The sequence below is a fragment of the Danio aesculapii genome, chromosome 22 (genome assembly GCF_903798145.1).
Source record: "Danio aesculapii chromosome 22, fDanAes4.1, whole genome shotgun sequence".
NCBI lineage: Eukaryota > Metazoa > Chordata > Actinopteri > Cypriniformes > Danionidae > Danio > Danio aesculapii.
The window spans coordinates 11,305,774-11,328,245 of NC_079456.1; the positions used below are offsets into that span (position 1 = coordinate 11,305,774).

General features: G+C 35.5%; 2 protein-coding genes across 2 annotated transcripts in view; one reads left to right on the forward strand and one right to left on the reverse strand.

Annotated features, from left to right (window-relative positions):
- Positions 1-27: 27 nt before the first annotated feature.
- cenpp (centromere protein P) overlaps positions 28-22,472 on the forward strand; it is a 73,473-nt gene continuing 51,028 nt past the window's right edge. The window contains exons 1-6 of the mRNA XM_056447256.1: positions 28-103; positions 1,816-1,967; positions 2,084-2,241; positions 2,373-2,461; positions 4,092-4,180; positions 11,101-11,197. Of these exons, the coding sequence (XP_056303231.1) occupies positions 1,843-1,967; positions 2,084-2,241; positions 2,373-2,461; positions 4,092-4,180; positions 11,101-11,197 (558 nt within the window). The 5' untranslated portion in view covers positions 28-103; positions 1,816-1,842. The remainder of the gene's footprint in view (positions 104-1,815; positions 1,968-2,083; positions 2,242-2,372; positions 2,462-4,091; positions 4,181-11,100; positions 11,198-22,472) is intronic.
- On the reverse strand, positions 13,074-17,935 carry ogna (osteoglycin, paralog a). The gene is made up of 6 exons (XM_056447255.1): positions 17,652-17,935; positions 15,335-15,428; positions 14,992-15,156; positions 14,177-14,379; positions 13,930-14,022; positions 13,074-13,843 (listed from the first exon to the last, which is right to left on the reverse strand). The coding sequence occupies exons 1-6, from the start codon at positions 17,802-17,804 to the stop codon at positions 13,673-13,675; spliced, it is 879 nt and encodes a 292-aa protein (XP_056303230.1). The 5' UTR covers positions 17,805-17,935; the 3' UTR covers positions 13,074-13,672.

Here is a 22,472-nt window from a genome sequence, read left to right on the forward strand (position 1 = left end):
GCGACTTAACCCTGCAACTCTAATTTGGTATGTTCCGTGTTGACGCGGGATTTAGTTGAATCAGTCGTAAACTCATATCGTTCGTCTTTTTGACTACAGTAAGGTAAGTTTAACGTTATTCCTTTATACACTCGTATGATTTATTTAAGTTATATATAACGTATTCAATACATATAACATAACAAAAAATAACAGGAACTTCAAATGTATTTCCTCAGTGAACTCTTCTGGTTTATTTTGATCTGTCATGTCGAACTTCTGTCATTGATTCTTACTCAATACATGGTAAATTCCTGTTAATTCCTGTTAAAAGTGTTTATTAACAAGACATTGCAATTATCTGTCAGTTTGTAATACGCCTAAATGAGTTTTCGACATGACCTACTCTTCGAAATGTGTAAGTTAGTGAAGTTTCTTTCCACACGTTTTATATTTTGTTTTTGTATGGCATATGTTGGTTTTCTGAGGTAAAGTTGGTTTTATATTTATTAATTTGGAGTTTCTCCTTAATATTATAATTTTAGAAAAGTTTGCAAATTCTAAACAGGGAAATTATATTAGCAGCCAATGACTATCAAAGTACAACATTGTTCACAGTCAATTAAATAGTGCTAATGTTACATGTGATTTCACATTGAATATTCAAAGTACCTTGGTAAACATTATAAGGAGCATGTCACAAGTTGTAACTGAAAGAATGTGTGAATATAAAACTTTACCTCAATTATTGTTTTTTGTCCTGAGCAGAATAATTATAACCATTAAAATTTTAACGGTCATTGGCTAATTAGTTTGTAAATAATCTGCAAATTATCATTCTGTATCTATGTCTTATGTTGAATGGGTCAAAATGATAGATTTTATGACAAAAATCATTAGAATATTAAGTAAAGATCATGTTTAATTAAGACATTTTGTAAATTTTACACTGTAAATTTGCTTAATTTCTGATTAGAAATATATATAATTTGGACACTTTTTTTTTATTTTTCTCAATATTTAGTTTTTTTAAAACCTTACATTCCAGATGCTCAAATAGTTGTATATCAGCTAAATTTCGTTTCATCCGAACAAATCACACATAAATTGTACTCTTATTTATTCAGCTTTCGGGTGATTTTAAATCTCAATTTCTGAAAATTGACACTGAGGATGTTTTGTGGTCACATATTAGGGTTCACATGTACGCCTGTCAATAATCAATATATCGACTTATTGCACAACACATGGACATGACCTCAATCATTTTTGGTGATGCAATATATATCGCATATACATAAAAGCCAATTCTAGCAACATATTATCTGATTGCGCAACATCGCTATCTCCATAGGAGGTGTCAGTGTCAGTATGGTTAAAAAACACAATTTAGTATAAATTACTATAGTATATTTTTTATGTGGGCGCCTCACAACTGAAAATAGATCTGATAGCAGATATCGCAGCCTCTGTTACTTTTTTACCTTGGACTTTTTTTTGTTAAAATTTATTAGAATTTATCTAAGATATGCGTTTTCACATTCTGATTCGAATGCCTGATTATTAAAATGACTATAATTAAATTAAATATTCTTAAGAATAAAATATTATGTGTTCTTCGGAAGAGTGTACTTGCATTGTGATATTATATTGTCATTCTGACATTATATAATGAGTGGCAAAAAATGGTCTTAAAATTACAATAATATAATTTATCGCAATATATTTTGGTGCAATAATGCGTACAATAAAAAAAAGATATCGTGACAGGCCTATTGACATGTATCATGTAATTGTACTTTCTATTTCTTTTCTTTCTTGTCTTTTCAAAAACAGCTTTTTAAAAGTAGGTTGAAATAGATCATGGAGCAGAAATATGAAGAGGAGATTCAGATTCTCCAGCAGGAAATTAAAATGTTGGAGGCTGAACAGGAGGAGACTTTACGGTCCATTTTTATACAACATGGAGATCGTCTACAGCGAGGAGTGTTAGTAAAAGGGACAAATTCTCTGTTTGTTGTGTGAAATCTACATTGAATGACTGCAATGAAAATGGTTCATCTGAGAACTGGCCACGTTTTTTATTTGATTTAATTTTTTTCAGAAAATTAGCCTGTGAGGAGAGAGGAGGTGGAGGAGCACAGCAACATGCACTTTCAAAGCTGATCACAGAAGTTAGAGAGCTGGAAAAAGACCTCAGACAACAGACAGAAATCAACGGGATTACTCTTAATGAGTGTTTTGTGAAGACGTTGCATAAAAGTGAGATTAATCCCTCAGTTGTGCAGACATTTAGAAGTTATGTTTATTGATATAAAATAAAAACAGTTACATAAATCCTTTATTTGTGGATTTATATGTTTAAGTTGTATTAACTTGTGTTGTCTCTTCAGGTGAAAGGAAACTCGTACAGCAGCTCAGACTTGCTGGTCACTGCAGGTTACTCTTGTTCCAAGCTGAATTTGCAGTGACTGAGATTCAGGTACAAAGACACCACTAAATATACATGCCTAGCATTAACACAATTATTAACTTCTCTTTTCAGAGTAATTCAAATGTAAAGCTTGCAAAGCAGCTATAGAACACAAATAAAATAAAAAAATTAAAACATTTGAAGAGTTCAGATGCTAAGTACTGTCAGAAATTTCCATAGAAAATGAACACAGCCTCCTTTGTTTATGTCGAAATATTTCACTTTAAAGACCAGGAAAAGGACTTATTATTTGCCATAAAAGTGATATTACTAAACATACACACAGGAGTCTAATTAAAAAATATATTTTAGAGGAAAATTTCAGACGGCATTTAGAGATTTTTGCATCTAAACTCTTCATTTGTTTTTTTGACCAATTGTAATTTTCTGAAAAAATGCAAAAAAAATTTCAATTTGAAATAAATTTTAACATAACAGAATAAATCAAGTCTTAATATTTTACCCAATACACCCAGTAAGTTCAAAGAAATTTCAAGTGAACTCTAAGATTTTTCCAAGGCTGTGTGTAGATATTCCACTAAGTAGAATATAAGTTACCATTAGCAATTATTTTTATATGTTCTATAATTTTTACCAAGCACTAATATTTTGAAAGCCATTTACACTTTTATGCACAGTTACCATAACACCTCAAATAATGTGGTCATGTGTCTTGTTGAGATGTGAGGTAAGTGATCAGGATTATGCAATGCATTGCACTGGCAATGGCATTTAACTTTTCTTCAGAGAAAGTTGTCAAAAATCAGGGTCATCTCATAGAATAAGAAAATAGCTATGACTAAAACGCTATGAATAATAATGAGAAACCGACGCATCATCACTCCACTAGCAGACAAAAGCTCCAAATTATGCATTTTCCCCACAAATAAAGCTAACAGGTGCAAATGTTGTCTTAAATGATGCACAACACACACAAATCTGTTAAAATCTCAAAAAAAGTACTCGAGGGTTTCTTGCACCTTTATAACCATCAAGTCCTGTATGTTCTTCTTTTCTTACACAAAACACTAGAGGGCAGCGTGTGTCCATTTGCACCTAAAATTGTAATTTTAATGTTAGGGATTTGTGCAGCAGTCTCTTCAATGGATTAAACTTGGCATTTATAGTTTTAGCAGTTCTTCCTGTTTCTCTGCAATCTTCATGACAAGCATAAATACAGCACATTGATGGACCTCCTTTGCACAAATATTTAGATAGTCCGATTAATTCATTCAGAACAGAATTGTTGGTTGGTGACTGATGGAAACCTTAAAAATTGTGAGTTATTTTATACTGGCAGTCTGTCAGAAGATCACTGTGGGACTCTAAAAATGAAGGTTTTATTTGGGTTTGAACTTTTCAAGATGAACCGGAAAGTCGCAATTAAAACTGAAAAGTCAAAGTTTTATTTCAATTTTATCCAGATCTCAATAATAGTGGTGAATAAATTAAAATGTTATATAAAGAAACACTGGCGAAAGCAGATTTATGTCCTCACCACAAAAACATTTTCCTGAAGAGACGGAAATCCGACAAGGCTTCAGTGTAATGACAGGTAATAGAATAAAGGCATAAATGCACATCTTGCAGGCTGAAGAGATCATTAAAGATGTTATTTAACTATTTAATTTATTTACAGGAGGACAATGTTCTGCACAGGAGAGTTACTGAGCTCAATATTGTTGTGGATGGAGTTGAATTTAAAGATTTCTCTGCATTTGTATCAAGGTACTGTGGTGATTAGTAGTACCCGTTAAATATCTTTGGTTTTTTGGTATATGATTAACATAATAATGAACCTTTTATTTCAGGTAAGCAGATTCCTTGGATAATTTGCACCATTCCCAAAATGTTGGATCTTATTTGCATGATCGAATCAACAGAAATCACATTTGGAGAAAAGCCAGGTTGCATAATAGGTTACACAACATAAAACCTACAGTGTAAGTAAACATCAGGCAAGTGAATTCCCAGACAGCATAGAAGAGCGCTCTGCTTTATGTTAGTCCTGTAAAAAGATACCAATCCAAACAGAACTTCGTACAAGGGAAATAAATGTATCCGAGTGGCTCATTAGCAAGATGCTGAGTGAAGCCTGACCAGCTGCTGTTAACAGTTTCTGCACAGATCTGATTTTCGCATTGCTAACTGATGGACAAGTGTTGCAAGATCAGATTAGATACTTTTTTTTACAAGACAGGAAGAATTTATACACCAGAAATATTCCCTCACTAGATAAATAAGGAAATTCTGTATGTGCTTGAGGGGTTTCTGTTATACTTGCTGCAGAAGGATTTGTTTATTCATGGCCTGGGCCAAATTGACGAATAAGCATTTCTGATCATTAGACATGTGGTCCATATCTGTGGTAGCTGCTTCTTTCTTCCCCTGTTGAAAAATACATTCTGTTGGACTACTTCTGTTTATTTTATTTAGCTTTTTCCATTTTTCTATTAATATTTGTTATATATTTTCTTCTGTGTTTCATTGTATTCTGTTTTATTATGTTTTGTTTCATTCTGTTCTGTTACTTCTTTTGTGTTCTGTCCCATTGTTCTGATCTTTTCTACTTTATTATGTTGTATTCTGTTCCATTCATTCTATTCTGTTCTTTTCTGTTGTAACTATGTTCTCTTTTGTCTGCTCTAAATTCTGTTGAATTTAGTCCGTTCTGTACTTTTTCAATTATTTTTTTTATGGTTGAAATATATTTTAGGTACTGAACATTTAAAACACTAAACTTAATAAAATGGGCTGCACGGTGGCACAGTGGATAGCACGTTCGCCTCACAGCAAGAAGGTCACTGGTTCGAGCCTCGGCTGGGTCAGTTGGCATTTCTGTATGGAGTTTGCACGGGAAAAAGAAAATGAATGAACTTACTAAATTTAAGAAACATTCATTAGGAGTTTAACAATAATGTATTTTTAGGGGTGTTAAGAAATTAGTATGGCTTTCTAAAATTAGGCGGCACGTTGGCTCAATGGTTAGCACTGTTGCCTCACTGCAAGAAAGTTGCTGGTTCAAGTCCCAGCTGGGCCAGTTGGCATTTCTGTGTGGAGTTTGCATGTTCTCCCCGTGTTGGCATGGGTTTCCTCTGGGTGCTCCGGTTTCCCCTACGGTCCAAAGACGTAGGTGAATTGGATTAACTAAGTTGGCCGTAGTGTATGAGTGCATGTGAATGTGAGAGTGGGTTTCCCAGTACTGGGTTGTGGATTAAAGTGTATCCGCTGCGTAAAAAACACGCGCCAGAATAATTGGCAGTTCATTCTGCTGTGGTGAACCCTGATAAAAAAGGGACTAAGCCGAATGAAAATGAATAGATGAACTTTGTCAAATTATTTAAAGGGGTAGTTCACCCAAAAATGAAAATTGTCATTATTTCTCATCTTTGACTTGTTCCAAATCAGTTTGAGTTTTTTTTTTTTTTTTTTGTTGTACTGAAGAATGTTTGAAGCTGTAACCGTTGACTTCTACAGTATTAGTTTTTCTAACTATGGTTGTGAAAGATAATAGGATGTCAACATTTTTCAAATTATTTGTGCTCTAGAGAAGCACAAATCAAGGTGATTATTCATTAATTAATTTTATTTGTGCCGTAGTCCCTTTATTAATCTGGGGTCGCCACAGCGAAATGAACCACCAACTTATCCAGCATATGTTTTACACAACGGATGCCCTTTCAGCTGCAACCCATCACTGGGAAACATCCATTCATTCTCATACACTACGGCCAATTTAGCTCATCCAAATCACTTGTACCCAATGTCTTTGGACTTGTGGGGGAAACCGGATCACCCAGAGGAAACCCACGCGAACACGGGGAGAACATGCAAACTCCACACAGAAATGCCAACTGACCCAGGCTCGAACCAGCGCCCTTCTTGCTGTGAGGCGATCGTGCTACCCACTGCTCCACCGTGACACCCTCAAGGGTGATTATAAATGTTGTTGTTATTATTATTATTACTTCTGAAAATACATTCTACTGTACAATAGTAAAATTTTTCAAGTTAAATATGACCCTTTATTTTGGTGGGTTGTTGTGAGTTTCTTCACAAACATTTGTCCACATTGTGATCTGATTAGGTGTACAGCACAACTTCAGATTTATTTTGCCAACATTTACACAGCTAATTTTGCTTTTATGTCTGGATTATGTGCTTCTGTTTCTACTTCACCAAAATCATAGAGTCCTGTATTGAATTGCCTTCTGTTGCTGTACTCAGATTTTTATCTGGCATATCTTTTTCTATTATAGTATTCTTTATTCACTTTTGCTGTACTTTGCTCCTTTCCATTGTCTTCGGTCTGGCTTTCTTCATTCGCTTCTGCTCTATTTTTGTGATTAAGCTCCTACAGGGTGACTTTAAAACTTGAACTTGTGTTTTATGCTGCTGTAGTAATCTCTCGTTCTAAACACCAGGCGGTTGCTCTGCTGGTGCTGTAATGAGGTTCAGTCATTTGAATCCAAAAGAACGCTGCACCCAACATAATGATGTGTGGATTTAATGTTTAAAAGTGCTGTGTTGACGGTCCGTAACATGTCCCGCTCATTAAACTGTCAACAAATGGCACCAGCAAGTCAATGACAGCCAACAGCACCCCACAGAGAGTGCACTGTAAAAAGAGAACATGTGGACCACCTGAAGGTCTATGCGGACTGCGTGAGGCAGTACGTCCTGTACAGACTCCTCTGGGATAAAAGGCATGGTTGTCCTAGGTGGATGTAGCTAGTTTATCGGTTGGTTTGAAGTGCTAAACATTCCTGTGGACTGAAGTGTACAGTTTTGTCTTTTACTACTTGAACAAGAACAGCACAACACAGCTTTTGATGTTGATGTATTCAGCCCTCTACAGAGAAAACTGCCGAGATAATTAGAAGGTTACAGTGTTTAGATTATATGTTGTACTGTACACTTACAATATACATGAAAAGAGCGGAGGTTTGAACCTGTGGCTTCCAGTAAGGAAGATTCCTGATTGTAGTGTTTGTTCTCCTGCTGCTTCATTAATCCATTCGTGTCATATCTGTAGCTAAATGCTGTTTGGTAGTTGTTTAATTTATCAAGTTTTTTAGGGATTTAAACCAACAACAATATAGTAGTCGTTATAGATCTTTACATACATGGGTGGTTGATAAATGCTTTTTTTTTTGAGTAAAACACCTTTTTTGAAGACAAAATATAAATATTTATGTAATTTGAAGTCTGTTGTTTGACAAAGTATTGGGTATCACTAACTTTATTAATGGTTTTGCTATTTTTTTTTTTTAAATAAAATTTGATCTGTACCTTAAATTCATTTTACATCTCTTGATAATAATAATAATTCATTCATTAATCTTCTTTTCGGCTTAGTCCCTTTATTAATCTGGGGTCACCACAGCGGAATGAACCGCCAACTTATTTAGCACATGTTTTACGCAGCAAATGCCCTTCCAGCTGCAACCCATCTCTGGGAAGCATCCATAAACACTCATTCACACACATACACTACGGACAATTTAGCCTACCCAATTCACCTGTACCGCATGTCTTTGGACTGTGGGGGAAACTGGAGCACCCGGAGGAAACTCACACGAACGTAGGGAGAACATGCAAACTCCACACAGAAACGCCAACTGACCCAGCTGAGGTTCGAACCAGCGACCTTCTTGCTGTGAGAATTAATGAATGATAATAATAATTCCTTACATTTATGTAGCGCTTTTCTGGACAAAGCGCTTTACACATTTTTGGAGGAAACTCCTCTTCCACCATCAGCTGATTGGTGGAGAGGAGACAGAGTGATGAAGCCAATTATGATACTGGGATGGTTAGGAGGCCATGACAGTTAGGTGCGCGATGGATCTGAAAATGTGGGGGCGAGGGTTTGGTGTGCGACAAATCTGAAGAACGAGACGGATGCAGTGGAAGAGGGCTATGCAACGTATATGAAGAGCGAGGAGGGATGCGCGACTTAACTGAAGAGCGGGGAGGGATGCGGTGGAGAGGGCTGCACGATGTATCTCAAGAGCGGGAGGGATGCGGTGGACGAGTCATGCGCAACATATCTGTAAAGCGGGGAGGGTTGTGCGATGTACTTGAGGACCGGGCGGGAGACTCCCGGTAGATTATCACCTGCAAATGCATGCAAACAAATGATCATCTAGGAGTCACGCGTCTCCCACCCAGTCCTCAAATACGAGACTTTTGGGAGACTCGAGATGTCTGAGTATAGAGTCCCCATCTATATACTGGGGCGTTAGGACCCACACAGACCACAGGTTGAACGTACCCTGCTGATCACATTAACACCACTTCTGGCCACAACCTAGCTTTCCCATGTGGTCTCCCATCCAGATAATATACAAATACAGATTTATCTTGTTATTTAAAATTATATATACAACTCTCTATTACTTGCTTGGACTTGTTGGAATGTTCAGTATATAGGGGTGTCCCACCAAAGTACACGAAACTTAATTTTATAGTGGTTCCAAAAAAGTCACACCAGAGGTGTGACTTTTGGTGTGTGTAAAATGGTTTCAGTGTAAAATATATTAAGATCCTATGCTTATAGAAGTATATGGATGAAAAAAGTTCAAACGTTTACATTTTAAATGATGTCAGTAGTAACTATATACATTTTTTTGCAGTGACGTGCAGTGAAAATGGAACACACAAACATGCATTTTGCATTATCTCATATTTCGTCAAAATAATTCACATTTTCACAGATTCTGTAAGGCATTTCCAAACTTTTGTTTGAATGCATACTTTTGAGTTAGCAATTAATTTGTTTCCATTTTAGAGTTTACGGTTGTTCCACTTAGAGGTTTTTTTTTTGGCCGAGATGACATATTACAGTTTAAAGTAATGCTGCTGTTTTGTCGACGATTTGTTGGGGTCCTTTTCTGAAGTTCAGCCAGCTTCCTGGACCCTGAATGTACATCTGGATCATATTGTCTGGTCTAAGAGTCTGTCCTGGCATGAGAGAGTTGGAAAAATACTGGAGATAATGATTCTCGCATAAGTTTGAGTTGTCTCTGCGTCTCAGGAAGATGCGTTTTATAACCATTATGGTCCATGTAAACTTAAGAAGAATTTTTTGAGCACTCTTGTGGTTGGGTACATAAGTGGATTCAGGCATGTCTGGGGAGACAGTTTTTAAGCACTAAAACCTTGAGTTTTGAAGTAACATTGCTTTATTCTAATAATGATGTTTGTTAATGTTGTTCACTTCACCCTTTATATTACATTTTGGTTACAACATAAGTTATTGTTATTTTTTTACAAGATTAAAGGAATAGTTTACCCAAAAATGAATCTTTACTCATCTTTAAATATTTTCAAACTTTTATGAGTTTCTTCTGTTAAACACTAAATAATAATAATAATAATAATAATAATATGTTTTATTTACAGGCACCTTTCAAAGCACTCAAGGACACCTTACAAGCACATAATGAAAAACAAAACAGACGAATAATAAACCAGAAAAATCATTAAAAGCAATCATGAACAGAAAGGTTAGCTAAAGTTAGAAAGCTAAAGAAGATATTTTGAAGAAAGAAACTCATAAAGGTTTGGAAGTTTAAGGGAAAGCCTAAAGAAGTAAATGGGTACAGGTTTCCAGCTTTCTTCAAAATATCTTATTTTGTGTGTTCAACAGCAAAAATAAACTTAAAGGTTTGAAACAAGCAAAGTGTGAGTTAATGACAGATTTTCATTTTTGAGTGAACTATTCCTTTAAGTGTAAAATTTTAAGTGCACCATCAGAGATAGACATAATAAATTTGCTAATGTGAAACCTATATGGCTAACATTAGTACAGGAGTACATGCCACAGGTTCTTGGGAATAAAATCAAGCAAATGAGAAAAACTGAAGGGACATCTTAAGTGAAATTAACCAGAAGAGCCAAGCATTGATTTGCCATTAATCGCTCTGTAGAGTGATGCTGGCATTCAGTATGTTTAGTCTATTTAACTTAAAAGGTTAGCATTCTATGAAAGCTTAGTTTGAAATGACTTTTTCAGATTCAAAGTCCTTCGATTCATCAACAATTTTGAAATTACATACGATGGAAATTGAAATTTGCTGGCAAATTTGTCTGTGGTTTCATTTAAGCAGTGTGAGACGTCAGTCAAACCAGTTGCCTGATTAGTGTTTGTAAACCTTCAGTTCATGCAGACCCAAAACATTTAAGCCATAGACTAATTGTCTTGTGTTTCTGTATTCTCATGGAGCCTTTTCTTTAACTCTTGCCATTGAGCTGCTGTCTTTTACTGCTGGAGTGGATCCATTTAGTTTTGAGAGACTTACCATTTTTCCATCACTCATTACAACATTGGCCTTTCGCAGACAAGACTCGAGAGTCATGGAAAGTTGTGTCCTGTGCCACAATTTCTGGGCCCCTGGTAAATCTATGGAAAATCTCGAAATGTCTCGTAACATCAGCCTGTGAAGGGGATTAAACACAAACACAGTTTATCCTTCCATATTCTGTGCTAAAATTTACACTAATTAGGGCATTTCACTGTCATGTTTTTGTCAAATACTTAAAGACAGTTTAAGTTTCTCATTGGAATGTGTTATTCATTAAAGTAAGCAATACACTGTTGGCCATTATGAGATATTAATTGAGCAATACTGTCTTGTTTGCAGAATGGAGGACACAAAAGATCTTCTCTTGTTCTTCAGGACCTTGAGGACATTTTCCGAGAGATGTGAGGATAGGCGTCAAACGTTTCAGCACTTTCAGGTAACCAGCAATAAAAGTAGCAATTATTAATCAATAATATGGACAATCAAACAATAAATTCAGTTACTGGAGGACCGCTGTTCACCTCTAAACAGGGAATAATTTACCCAAAAAATATCTCAGTCTTTTATTCAGGGGCTCCAAACCCTTATGGGTTTATTTCTTCTGTTGAAAACAAAAGAAGATATTTTGAAGAAATGTTAAAGGAAAAACAAATACTACGAAAGTCAATGGTTACAGATTTTCAGCATTTTTCAAAATATCCTCTTTTGTGTTTGGTAGAAGAAAGTGTCTCATGTAAATTATAACATATTTTTGGGTGAACTGCCCCTTTAAGCTGCAATCACACTGGACACATCATGTTGTTGCAGACATCTGGTCACCAATGCTTGGTATGGGTTGAGATTGTTAGAAATTGCTAGGTGTCTATTAAAATGAATGGGATCTTGTCTTTTTGGCATTGTGTTGTTGGTACTGTGAACACATCATTACTCAGTACACCCAAACAAGTTAATCAATTCAGGGGTTTGCACCAGAGTTCCTATAGTTTTTAGTTCCTATAACTATTGGTGGTACTTACTTCAGTGTGTTTGCACCCCAGGAGCTAGGAATTACTTTAATTATAGGAACACAGGCTGATTTATACTTTTAACCTTTGCGCGGTCGCATAGCCCTTGCTGGTCACCTCTCAAAAAATTTAACTACACGTCGCAGCGACACGTAGCGCAAGCTCTTGTGATTGGTCAGCTTGGTACCGGTGACATACATGAGTGTTGCTGAGAGCCGTGAGCTTGATGGAGCAAGTGTTTACAAGTGTCGAGTCGCGTGACGGAGCAACAGATGGAAACATTTGTTTTGTGTTTACTTTATGATTAAAGTTGTTGCACGTCCACCAGGACCCGCCTCTGAATGAGCGAGTTTTAGCTACTTGTAGCATAAAAAAAACAAAACTTGACAACGAGGAACATAAAAACCTAGTGCCAGCAAGCGTTTTGGAAGTGTTATTGCAGAGCAACACAAACAGCATGCAGAACTATAAATGCATGACTATGCGCAAGACAGGCACCCTGGGTTACAGCAATAATTAGACACAGAAGTATAAACTAGCCTTTAGGCAGAACAAAATTAACTCCTTTTTTAGAGTAGAGTCTAACCCAGCTCAGTTGTCCACAGTTGGTTGCGGTCAAGTAGATGTTGTTATCAACTGAAATTTGTGTTAAATTATATTTGATATCAATTGATGTGAAAGTTATTGATATAATAAGTATAATAGGTATAATAGGCCACAGGGCAAAACGAGTATTTTATCCAATATCATTCCAAAAAAAAAAAAAAAACATATTTCAGACGCAATTTTCTGAAGATTTCAGAAGCAGTGAAGATAATTTTTTTTAAGATTATTAATGCATTTCTTTAAGTTCTGTCAGTTTTTATTTCAAGTTTTCCTTGTCTCTTCTTGTGTGGTTATGTCGTATGTCTTGAACTTAGTTGTTTCTAACATGTACATTATATTAGACTTTCATAAGAATGAGTAAGATTGCTGAGATTGGGTAATGCCAGATTGGGAACAAATTCCATGACTTGATGGCAGTGAAAGTTTTGGGAATGAAGCTTTTGAAGCAGTATGAAAAACATTCCATTATTTGCTTGGACCATTGTGTTGTGATCGCTGCCAATTTGGCCAGTAAAATGGAACAATATTACCGCACTTTTTCCAGAACTTTCTCTGTGCAGAATCTTCGGGTTTAATTGGTTAGCAATTTGCAGACAGTTGTTTTGGTCTTTTTTTTTTTTTTTTTTTTTTGGAGCTGCCCATGTATTTTTAGGTTCCAATCTGATTTAGCTATCAAAAAGGATACGAGCAAACTAGTCAGCATTTTTAGAAAAAAGTGTATTTGAACAACTAAAGTGAACATAACATGTTGAATTCATACAATGTTTTACTGTACAGTCTATTCATGTTTAATTCACACATAGGTAGTAATTACAGATTTAGCATATAAATATTATTCAAACAATAAAAAAGGTCAGTTGGAAAGACCAGCGTCTTGGGACTTGGAATGGTTTCCTTACCCTCAAATTAACTTAGCAGGCATCTTAATTTAAGCCAAAACAAGACATTTTAACAGTACAAGAAAGTGTCAGAAATTCACAGAGTTCTGAGAAATACTAGAAGCTTGACTGCAGCTGTTCATGATCTCACATTTTACCAAGCAGTAGCTTCCAATGGTTATTTACAGTGGATATAAAGTTATTCTTTCAAAGACTTGTGTTTCAGGTTCATCTACAAAGTCAGTATCAAAAGGAAATCTAAGTGTTTGGGCAGCTGTTACATATAGATATATAGTACAGATTCTTTTGGACACTCAGTAGTGCACAGGCACCAGGAGATTTAATGACTTTTTCTTCGTGGTTTAAGTCATCTTCATTGGATATCCAAGGACTTCTCACTGCGTTATACATTTAAATCTGTTTTTATTGGTATCGCCCAATTGGAAGAGACTGCAGGCATATGAAACTGTTGGGGTACTGGCCAAGGTTGATGGGATTTCCATCCATACGGATCTCGTTCATGTTGGGGCGGATGTAGTAAGTGTCGTTACTTTTGCAGAAGGTGTCTGTTGACACAGTTGAAATGTTGTTGTTCTGTGAACAAAGCAACAGAAGGGGTTTGAGTTTCTATTTGTAGGATTTATGTGGAAAAGGTTTGTTACTATACAACACTTTCTAACCTGAAGATGAAGTGTGCGGACGGTCTCTGGAATGAGAGGTACGGCCTCCAGTTCATTGTGAGCAAGATACAGATGTAGCAGTTTGTTTAATTTCTGGAAGCAATGAAGATCAGTTAGAAATGTTAGCAAATAAGGCTGCTTTTCTTTTGCTTAGAGCAATTCAGTGGTTATTCTTTGTAGAAATTAGTTTGTCCAAATCAAAAAAGAAAAAACACTAAGCAACAAAAACAAAGACAGTGATAGATACCTTGAAAGCATTTGCCTTGACTCCTTTGGTCTTCAGTTTGTTGTGATTGGCATTGAAGGCGGTTAATTTCGCCGGTAACATTGGTAGTTTGGCCAACTGGTTTTCAGCAAGCGAGAGCTCCTCTAGCATGGTTAGCTTTGCAAACGCGCCATCTTCAATCTCAGAAATGATGTTTCCAGTGAAGTCGATTCTCTTCAGAGTCACTACAGTTGATGAAAGGTATTAGATAGAAGAACATTAAATTGACTATTTAAGTAACACGATCACGATTGTATTGAGTTATTTAATTAACATTCACCATGCATGTACTTTAAATGCAATAAATCATCTTGAAAATGAATATCGTCTGTTGAGGACTGCTCAAGTCTTTGTGTTAGCTAAAGTAGTTTTCTGGTCATTTTGGTTTATGGGAGACATAATATTAAAGTGTTTTGAAAGCTTTCCATGCATGAGGTCCCCAAAGCCTCTTTAAACACTGACTGCTCCCTCTAACTATTTTTTTGTGTGTGTCTACGATGCACTGCTGCAAACAGAGTAGTTTACCAAATGTCCAAGTTTTTGTCAACATACAGGCATTGGGATTCAGAAATGTGATCGATGTCTTCATGCAATGGAAAAAACTAGCAATCTCTTGCGATCACATTACGGTTTGTATATGAATTCTGGGTTGTTTTCTGAAAAGATGCAGCTGTTTGTCTCCTGCTCCCCTTTGGGGAAATCGATTATCCTATGCCAGAGAACTGCATTTGAGAACTCCCAGTAGAAAATAGCGGTCAAAGTGAATGCTAGAGCAAGTCAAGTCAAGAGGAACTTACCAATATCTCCAAAATCTTTAGCTGTTATCTTCTTTATCTTGTTGTACCGAGCATAGAGGTAGTTTGTCTCCTTGGGCAAAGTAGGCACTGATGTCATATCCGGGTCGACCTCTTCACAGTAGACAGATCCAGTTAGACACACACACAGTAGACAGGTTGGAAGGTCTGGAAAATGGACAAATTTTTATTCAGTTAATGAAACCTGGTGGATGGGCAATAATAAATTGCATCACTTCCTATACTTGTAGCTCTTGGAGAAAAACATACATTAAGTGAGGTCTTTTAAGAATAGCTTATCACTCATTTTGTTCGGGCAGTTGACCAGATGTCAGTCATTCATTACCTGAAGGGTCTCCCACAGGCTGCAGTGGGCCCGAGTCATCTGGGGCGTCAGCAAGCATAAGGGCGTTTTTGTTGTAGTCTCCATCTGTCGATCTCTGCAACATGGATCGTTGGTCATCACATTTGGTTAATTGATAAGAATACCACATTCAAGTTAGACATTAAATGAATAGTTCAACCAAAAATTGAAATTACCCTCAACATTTCTTATATGCATGACATTCTTACATTATGTACCAAACTTGTTGTTGAGAACATGCATTTGGTAGCCTGCCAGAAGTTAGTGATTTTGAGTTTATAATTTTTAAAATGTGAATATTTTTCTCACAAAAACTCATTGATCTGTTTCATAAGACACACTTTAACACACTGATGGTATATGGGTTAGATTTATGTACTTTTGAATGCATCAGAAAAGGGAACACTACCCAACATTATTATGTAGCATGGAAAAGGCAGGGTAAAATTGAAATCTACTCTGATTTGTCTGAAAGAAGAAAGTCACATGCATGGATATACAAGTAAATTATGGGGTATTTTCATTTTTGATTGAACTATACCTTTAATAAATACAATCCCTTTTTGATGCTTTTGTTGATATCCCTTTAACAGTCATCGTAACTTTCAGGTTGACGTTTTGTCCAGAGGTTATCATTTAAACATAATAATTCAAAATTTGCTTAAAGTAGTGCACAATTTAACTAAAGAAACTTTTCTTTGAGTGCAAAGGGATATTGAAGCATACAAAGTTATGTTTGGTTTTTATGTCATTCCAAACCTGTATACATTTCTTGTACAAGAAGAGGTATTTTGGTGAAGAATGAAGAAAACCCTGTGTATTCAGACTTTTGGATGAGTTTTGATAGCTTTATGTGAAAACTTGTTTATTCAGTGACAATATTCTCCTTTACTGAACTGTGAATATTCTGTTAAACTAGTGGAAAACATGACTTCTTGAATAGTGAATAATGAGTTAAATTTGGATCTTTTTATTACAGAAAGCTTCAAAAGACTTTCATAGCATATTAGTTTTATCAAACACCTTGCATCTATTCTGAAACTTGTAAGCTTAATTTTAAAAGCATAGAAAGCAGCCATCTGCTTTTGTTTTCCTGGATGAAAGACAGGTTTATAATAACATGAGGGTGAGTAAATGGATTCATTTTTGTGTAAAGTACTCTTTTACATCCTGTTGATGAAAAACTATCATCTCCTCCGATGTGTTTGAGACCTTGTCTGGACCTGTGTGTCTTCAGGCGTCTGTTAAATCACCCTGACAGTGTCTGACCCCCGTGAGTTACTGTGGAGCTGTGGGTGGGAGAATGTGAGCCTGAGGGAAATCCTGCAGAACAGATTGCTGACTAATCAGAGAGCTTCCACACAGCGCCAGCAGCTGTTGAGTCCATCTCTGAGGACTCTCAATTAATCCTGTTTAGCTGGACAAATCTGTCTGGATTCAAAACTGATTGTAGCGTAGACAATTAGCAGATAAAACCCTATTAGTGTGTGGGTTAAGATAAATAAAAGATGAAACCTCAAGGGTTTTTTATATATGCACACTAACATGTATAATATACATGCACACCAACATATAGATATAGATATAGATAGATAGATAGATAGATAGATAGATAGATAGATAGATAGATAGATAGATAGATAGAAATCTCAACACTAATATATATATATATATATATATATATATATATATATATATATATATATATATATATATATATATGTATATATATATATATATATATATATATATATATATACGTATATATATATACGTATATATATATATATATATATATATATATATATATATATATATATATATATATATATATATATACGTATATATATATATACGTATATATATATATATATATACGTATATATATATATATATATATATATATATATATATATATATATATATATATATATATATATATATATATATATGTATATAGTGTTGAGTTTAAGTAAACCTTTATTTTTTTACTTTCAATCACAAATTGTCATTGAATAAAACAAATAAAAAGCTCTAAATAACAATATTTTTATTCAAAATTTGGAATAAATATTATCAAACATTTATAAAATAAATACTAACATTTCATCATTTCATATATATATATATATATATATATATATATATATATATATATATATATATATATATATATATATATATATATATATATAAAACAAACTCAATTAAAGTAAACTAATTAACTTTAATAAAAAAAATCAGCAAAGACTCTTCCATCAGCCTTTGTAGACTATAATAATGAATATAATTAATTTACCTTATTCCTCTGTGCTCTTACATCGGTCTCCTCAGTAAGTGCTACATCCTCCAGTCTGTGATGCCTGTGAGTATGATAGTGTGCCCCAGATGCTGAGAGCACCATTGATACCAATACGACTGCTGAAATGAGCATTCTCAGCCTCGTCCCCATTGTATCTGAAGACTCTGGGATGTATTCTGCCACGTTAAAGAGTAGAAGCGCAGTGCAGGCAGCGCTTGGCTATTTTCTTGGTGCCTGTGAGTAAAATGTGATCTGTCAAATCAGGATTTTTAAGCCCCACCACAGGCTGCCAGAGGAGATCCTTAAGTGGGAGTTTATGGAACAGACCTTAACCCTTCACATTCCCTACTGAGCTGATCAGACCACTGTGTCGCCTTCAGGGTCTGGCCATGTTTGTGGTCTTCTGGAGAAAAAAAAAACATCGTTCATAAAACAGAGCAGGAGGAATGAAAAGGACTGTTAGTTTTGCTTTGGAAATTTGTAGCTCAGAATTGTATGTGTGTGGTGGTCTTGAGGAATGTTGAGGGATGTTTGGCGGCTCTTGGCTCTGTGGTTTTCGAATTAATCTTTACTTCTGTAAAATATAATGGAAGTACAGTAGTAATATAGAAAATATTCCATCTTTCAGGATCAGTGTTGCATGTAAATCGTTACAAAGTGACTAGTTACTGTAATTAAATGACTTATCAGAAAATTATTGCTTTTCATTTTTAGGTAATTAAACACTGTACTTAAATTCAACCATTATAAATCAACTTAGAGAAGCAGGAGAACTGTATTTGTTTGTTATACAAATATATTTTGCTGTATAATTCTGTTTTTCAGTTAAAGAGACATTTATCTAGAAAATTATAGATGCTTAAGATAAATAAATAAAAAACAATGATATGTTTTCAGTCCCTCCTTGATTTTCCACTGATTTCTTCTTTATGTGGCCTAAAATGACTGCTTTTGTAATTGCTTTTGTCCTTATGGCATTACTTGCTTCTGTTCTGGTGTTTTTCTGTGACAATACACAAAAATCCTGTACGTTGTTTTGATCTCAAGAACCATTAAACTTGAAAAATCTTAAAAGGACAGGGTTTTCTCAATATTTTTCCCAAGTTTAGGATGAACCAACCTATACTTTTTAAAATGAAGTGTGCTGTCATTACTTTGAAATATTTTAGTACATGTAATGTTTAATTTGTCATTAATAATGCACTCTCAGAAATAAAGGTACACAAGCTGTCATTGGGATGGAACCTTTTCAAAAGGGTGACTTTACTTTTACTTGAAGGGTCCATATTGGTATCTCAAAAGTATATATTAGTACCTACAAATTTTAAGAGGAACACTTTTGTACTTTTTAGGTACTAATATGTACCCTTGAGGTATTAATATATATCTTTTAGCTACTAATTTGTATCTTTTGAAAAGGTACAACCACAGTGACAGCTCACGTACCTTTATTTCTGAGAGTGTAGTAATAATATAAGTGGCATATTTTTTTTGAAGCTAAAAAGTTGTGTTTGACTCAAAATCTAATGTTTAGTAGTGAATCACCAACTATTCCAGTATGTTTTACGCAGCAGATGCCCTTCCGGCCGCAACTTATACACTACGGCCAATTTAGTTCATTCAGTTCACCTATAGCGCATGTCTTTGGACTGTGGGGAAAACCAGAGCACCCAGAGGAAACCCATGTGAACACGGGGAGAGCATGCAAACTCCACACAGAAATGCCAACTGGCCCAGCTGGGATTCAAGCCAGTGACCTTCTTGCTGTGAGGTTACAAGCTAACCACTGAGCCAACGTGACGCCGATAAAGTAATTAGAAAAGTAATTTTAATACAATTTTAATGATGTAATTAACTATTTTTTTAGTAATCCAACACTGATTAGGATGCATTTATTATATGCTTTATTAGATTTTATTGTTTAGATTTGCATGAAATTGCGCAATACAACAATAAAATTATCTCAATGATGGATTTGTCCATATTTAACCCAACATTGGTTTAAAACAAGTATGAGGACAGTAATATTTAGGATAGTAGGACATTAGGAAAGATCAAAATTTCCAAAATCTTTTAATCCATGTCGTATATCTCTGCCTGTTTCTAGTCTCTTTTGTGTATATTACACGTTTGCCTAGATACATTTCATTAAAAACATAAAATGGATTACAAAAGGGAAACAGAGCTCCTCTATAAAACAGACACTTGAAGATTAAGGTGAAGAAAACATGTTTAATAGGAAACATGTGACTGGTTTACTCCTTTTTTTGCAACTTTACAGAGTACGAAAGGCGCCTCGGCCCCTTGAAATAAACATGGAAGTGGTGGAATTAGAGATTGAATAACATGACAGGTGTGTTAGCAATTATACCAACCTGTAAAAATTTACTGTACTAGGAAAAGGGTCAGGTACTTAGAAATGTTCCCACAGAGTTGATCTTTTGTGGTATTTCTCCGTCAGTGTGGTTTTTTTAAACTTCATGGCTTGATTTATTCAGATGTAACCCCTAAATAACTAGGGTGTAAGAATGTGCAAAACCTTATATTTTTTCCGTTAGTAGTTTGTCAGTGGGTTGTGAACAGCTAGTCAGTCACGCAAGCTCTGTGTAATTAGTAGAAATTAAACAATAAATGAGTTAAATGATAATGTGATCAGTAATTTTGATCATTTGTAATTGTGATTTTAGATTTTTACAGTTAATCTGCATTTTTAGCAAGTCTACCAAAATATGCCATGTTTTTAAGCAATTGCAGCTAAAAATGGTTCAGCAGCAGTTTGTTTTTATTATAATTTTTTTTTATATGTTTTTTCCAGGAAACCTAATGGACTATTATTATATTTGCTTGCAATAGCACCACCATATTATTTTCTTTTTCTTTTTCCTTCATGTTGGATTATTTTGCTTGGTTCACACCAAACACTGAGAACCACATCACTAGCTCTAGTTTACTCAGGGAATGTTTTTACCCTTCACATAAATGTCGGTTATTAGAACTTGCACGCTAGACATACCATAGTATGTCAGAAAATGTCTCGACTCCCATACCCATAGTATGCTACTTGTGAGGATTTTCTGACATACTATGGCAAGGTACTGTATGTCTTGACATAATATGTCAGAAAACCCTCGCAAGTAGCATACTATGGGTGTAAGAGTTGAGACATGCAAATGAGTAGTAATCTATGGCAGTAGTTCCCAAAGTAGGGGTCAGGACCCCCTGGGCGGAAGGGGGGTGGGGGTGTCACGGGACATTGACAGGCGAGCGCTTGATTTCCAAAAGTCTAATACATTTTATTAAACTATTAGAAATACCATGTTTTATCCATAATCCACAGAAAATAAAAATAGTAGTTAAAAGCTACATAGCTCCGGTTTCCCCCACAGTCCAAAGACATGCACCATAGGTGAATTGGATTAACTAAATTGCCCGTTGTGTATGTGTGTGAATGAAAGTGTATGGGTGTTTCCCAGTGATGGGTTGCAGCTGGAAGGGCATCCGCTGTGTAAAACATATGCTGGATAAGTTGGCGGTTCATTCCACTGTGGCAACCCCTGATTAATAAAGGGACTAAGCCGAAAATGAATGAATGAAAAGCTACATTAAAAATACAACAATAAAAAAATTAAGTAAAAAGCCATCAGTCTTTCTTTCAACAATTGTTTTCATAGGATTGGTGTATTTACGTTAGATTAACAACACAGCAATAGCGTCAGCTGCAGAAGATAGATTTTATTGCACCAGGTTAAACTTTCTGACACCTTTATGGCAATCAAATACATTAAAAATAAATACAGGCCACAAGTCTTAAGCTGAATACGTTGTGCCCACAAGTCTCTTTAGGTGAGGTTAATATTAAATTAAACAAATTAATACATGAATATAAAATTATATTGTTGTTAGACTGTTGCACTTTTTTGTATTGCCAACATGCTTGTGTTTATATCAGCATATTTGCGATGTGCACAACGTTTTGTATATTTATAACCCCATCCGATGAATGATGGGGTTGCAAGTCTCTGCCATTGTTATTTTGGAGGTTGGGGGCTGAAAAGTTTGGGAACCCCTGATCTATGGCCTGAAGGCGACATGCACATGCTATTAGCTGCAATTAAAAATTGAGTAATTTAAATGCTCCAACCATTTAAAGAGCCTGGATCTGGACAAATTTTGCTGCTTGTGAGTTTGTTGGGAGAGTCTTTTACTGACACTGAAGGAACCTAATATCCCTTATGTTACTGCTAAGGGCTCACTGTTAAAAGCTCTAGCTCTCCCACTAGATGGTCATTATGCCATTATCACTATTTAATGTTTGATATCTTCAAGAAGTTTTGGTCAACCAGGTAAAATGAAAGTTTCTGTTTATTTTTCTGACTGCTTGTATTTAATGACAAAATACATGTATAAATATGAAGTAGGGTGACGCAGTGGCGCAGTAGGAAGTGCTGTCGCCTCACAGCAAGAAGGTCACTGGTTCGAGCCTTGGCTGGGTCAGTTGCCGTTTCTGTGTGGAGTTTGCATGTTCTCCCTGCGTTCGCGTTGGTTTCCTCCGGGTGCTCCAGTTTCCCCCACAGTCCAAAGACATGCAGTACAGGTGAATTGGGAAGGCTAAATTGTCCGTAGTGTATGAGTGTGAGTGAGTGTGTATGGGTAATTCCCAGAGATGGGTTGCAGCTGGAAGGGCATTCGCTGAGTAAAACATGTGCTGGAGTTGCTGGTTCATTCCTCTGTGGTGACCCCGGATTGATAAAGGGACTAAGCTGAAAAGAAAATGAATGAATGAGTGAAAAATGAAGTAAAATTGAGGATTCAGTCTAT